General features: G+C 42.9%; 1 protein-coding gene across 1 annotated transcript in view; it reads right to left on the bottom strand.

The window, feature by feature from the left end:
• Nucleotides 1-215: 215 nt before the first annotated feature.
• The window catches only part of LOC118478014, a gene marked incomplete in the record, with an annotated part of 22,904 nt that continues 21,369 nt past the window's right edge, over nucleotides 216-1,750 (bottom strand). Inside the window, 1 exon segment of the mRNA XM_035970859.1 lies at nucleotides 216-1,585. Within this exon segment, the coding sequence (XP_035826752.1) occupies nucleotides 354-1,585 (1,232 nt within the window).

The following is a 1,750-nucleotide window of genomic DNA, read 5'->3' on the forward strand; positions in this document are numbered from 1 at the left end:
GCGCCCGATTCCACCTAGTGACTTATTTATTTCATGACTCACGATTCTTCTCCTAAAATTCCTCGCTATCTGAAGGCCTGTTATCAGCACGATAGCCACAAGCCACGTGAAAACTACAGACTGGTTTGATTTTTTAAAACGTTTTTGTATTGTTGTTGTTGTTGTTGTTGTTGTTTTGTTTGTTTTGTTTAGGGGGGGGGGGTTCGTTACATTATTACAAATACAATTATATTGTGATCACACTCATCAAACAAACTTAACGTCAGAGCTTGATCGCAGTTGTTTTGAATGTTTTTCATGAACTTTAAGTGCGTGTTTGCCGTCTTATGAGTATGAAGGCTCACTTGAATTCACTAGAGCTCCCTTGGAAGGCCTGTTGGTTTAAAATGATTATTTAGTGTCCTAAGGGGTGGGGGTGGGGCATACAACGTTGACGTTTTGTTTGGCGCAAACCTATCATTTTCTGTAAAGCTTTGGTGAACATATAGTGTCGATATAAAAAAAAAAGCACCATCACACTCACCTGGTAGTGGCGGTTCCATTTGCCAGATGACCATTCCCTCTGACAAGTCAGCAGAAATGAGAGTGGCTGTACGCTTGCTTCGGACCCGCATTCTCTGGTTCGTGGCACTCCCTGATATCTGAGCGGATGGTAACTTGTGATTCCTGATTGCACTTTCAGCAACATCTGTTCCAACTGCTGCGAGATTTTCGAGTCTTGGAGAATTGGAATAAGATTTTTTTATGGTTTTTCTCCAGGCACTGGCTGGGGATCTTTGGTGGGAAAGTTGGTGAGTTTTGCCTGGGGGATAATGTTTGTAGGTTTGGTGAGACTTGGACAATCCGTGCTTTTCTTGAAGTTGATGTATTTCCCTGTGATATTGACCTAATCCAAATTCACGATTATTCGCGAGGGTTTTGAAGTTTTTGGTACTTCCTGCTATTCCTCGTTTCGAACGCAGTTTATAGTTTGAGGTCGAGAAACGATTGTGCCCTCGTCTAAGAAAAGCATTCTGAACAGACGAGAGACGTATATCATAATCCCGAAAGTCTCGGCTCGTGTCTCGTAAAGTCTTTGGGTTAGAATTACTTCTGCGCAGAAGCAAGTGGCTGAGAACTGTTACTGGGCGTTTGTCTTCGATTCGGTTTCGTCTGTCGTTATACTTAAGTCTGGGCTGATGACCAACGTTGTCCAAAATACGATGAAATCGTCTCCGGGATTTCATGTTCTGGACAAGATCAGATATGTAGTGCTTTCTTGTCAGGTTAAAAAACTCTTCGGCTTCTGCAGATCTCCCGCCTGTGCTTTTCAGCAATAATCTAATAAGATGAGGAGATCTGGTTCTTTCAAAGATATTCTTCATTGACATACGTCGCAGTAAATGTTTGTGGTCTAAATGTTTACGATCAGAATGAAAGTCTTGCAAGCTCCAGTTGCTTCCCTTATTGTTATCAATCCTATGTTGTTTGTCATGGAAGTTGAAGTTGTCGGAACCGGAAGGTGAAAGTGTTCTGACGTCACGGCGTCGTCTTGATTTCGGTGATGTAGACGGAATGTTGGACACCATATCCTCAAGTGGTGTGCCTGACAGAGATACAACAAAAAAAAAACAGTTTGAGGTTTTGGTATATATTTACCAATATAGGTCGCATATAGTGGCATTTGGTGTATGAGTGTGTGTGGGTGTGTGTGTATGTGTGTGGGTGTGGGTGTGTGGGTGTGTGGGTGTGGGTGTGTGGGGGGGGTGTG

This window comes from Aplysia californica, unplaced genomic scaffold, assembly GCF_000002075.1.
Source record: "Aplysia californica isolate F4 #8 unplaced genomic scaffold, AplCal3.0 scaffold00330, whole genome shotgun sequence".
In the NCBI taxonomy this organism is placed as follows: domain Eukaryota; kingdom Metazoa; phylum Mollusca; class Gastropoda; order Aplysiida; family Aplysiidae; genus Aplysia; species Aplysia californica.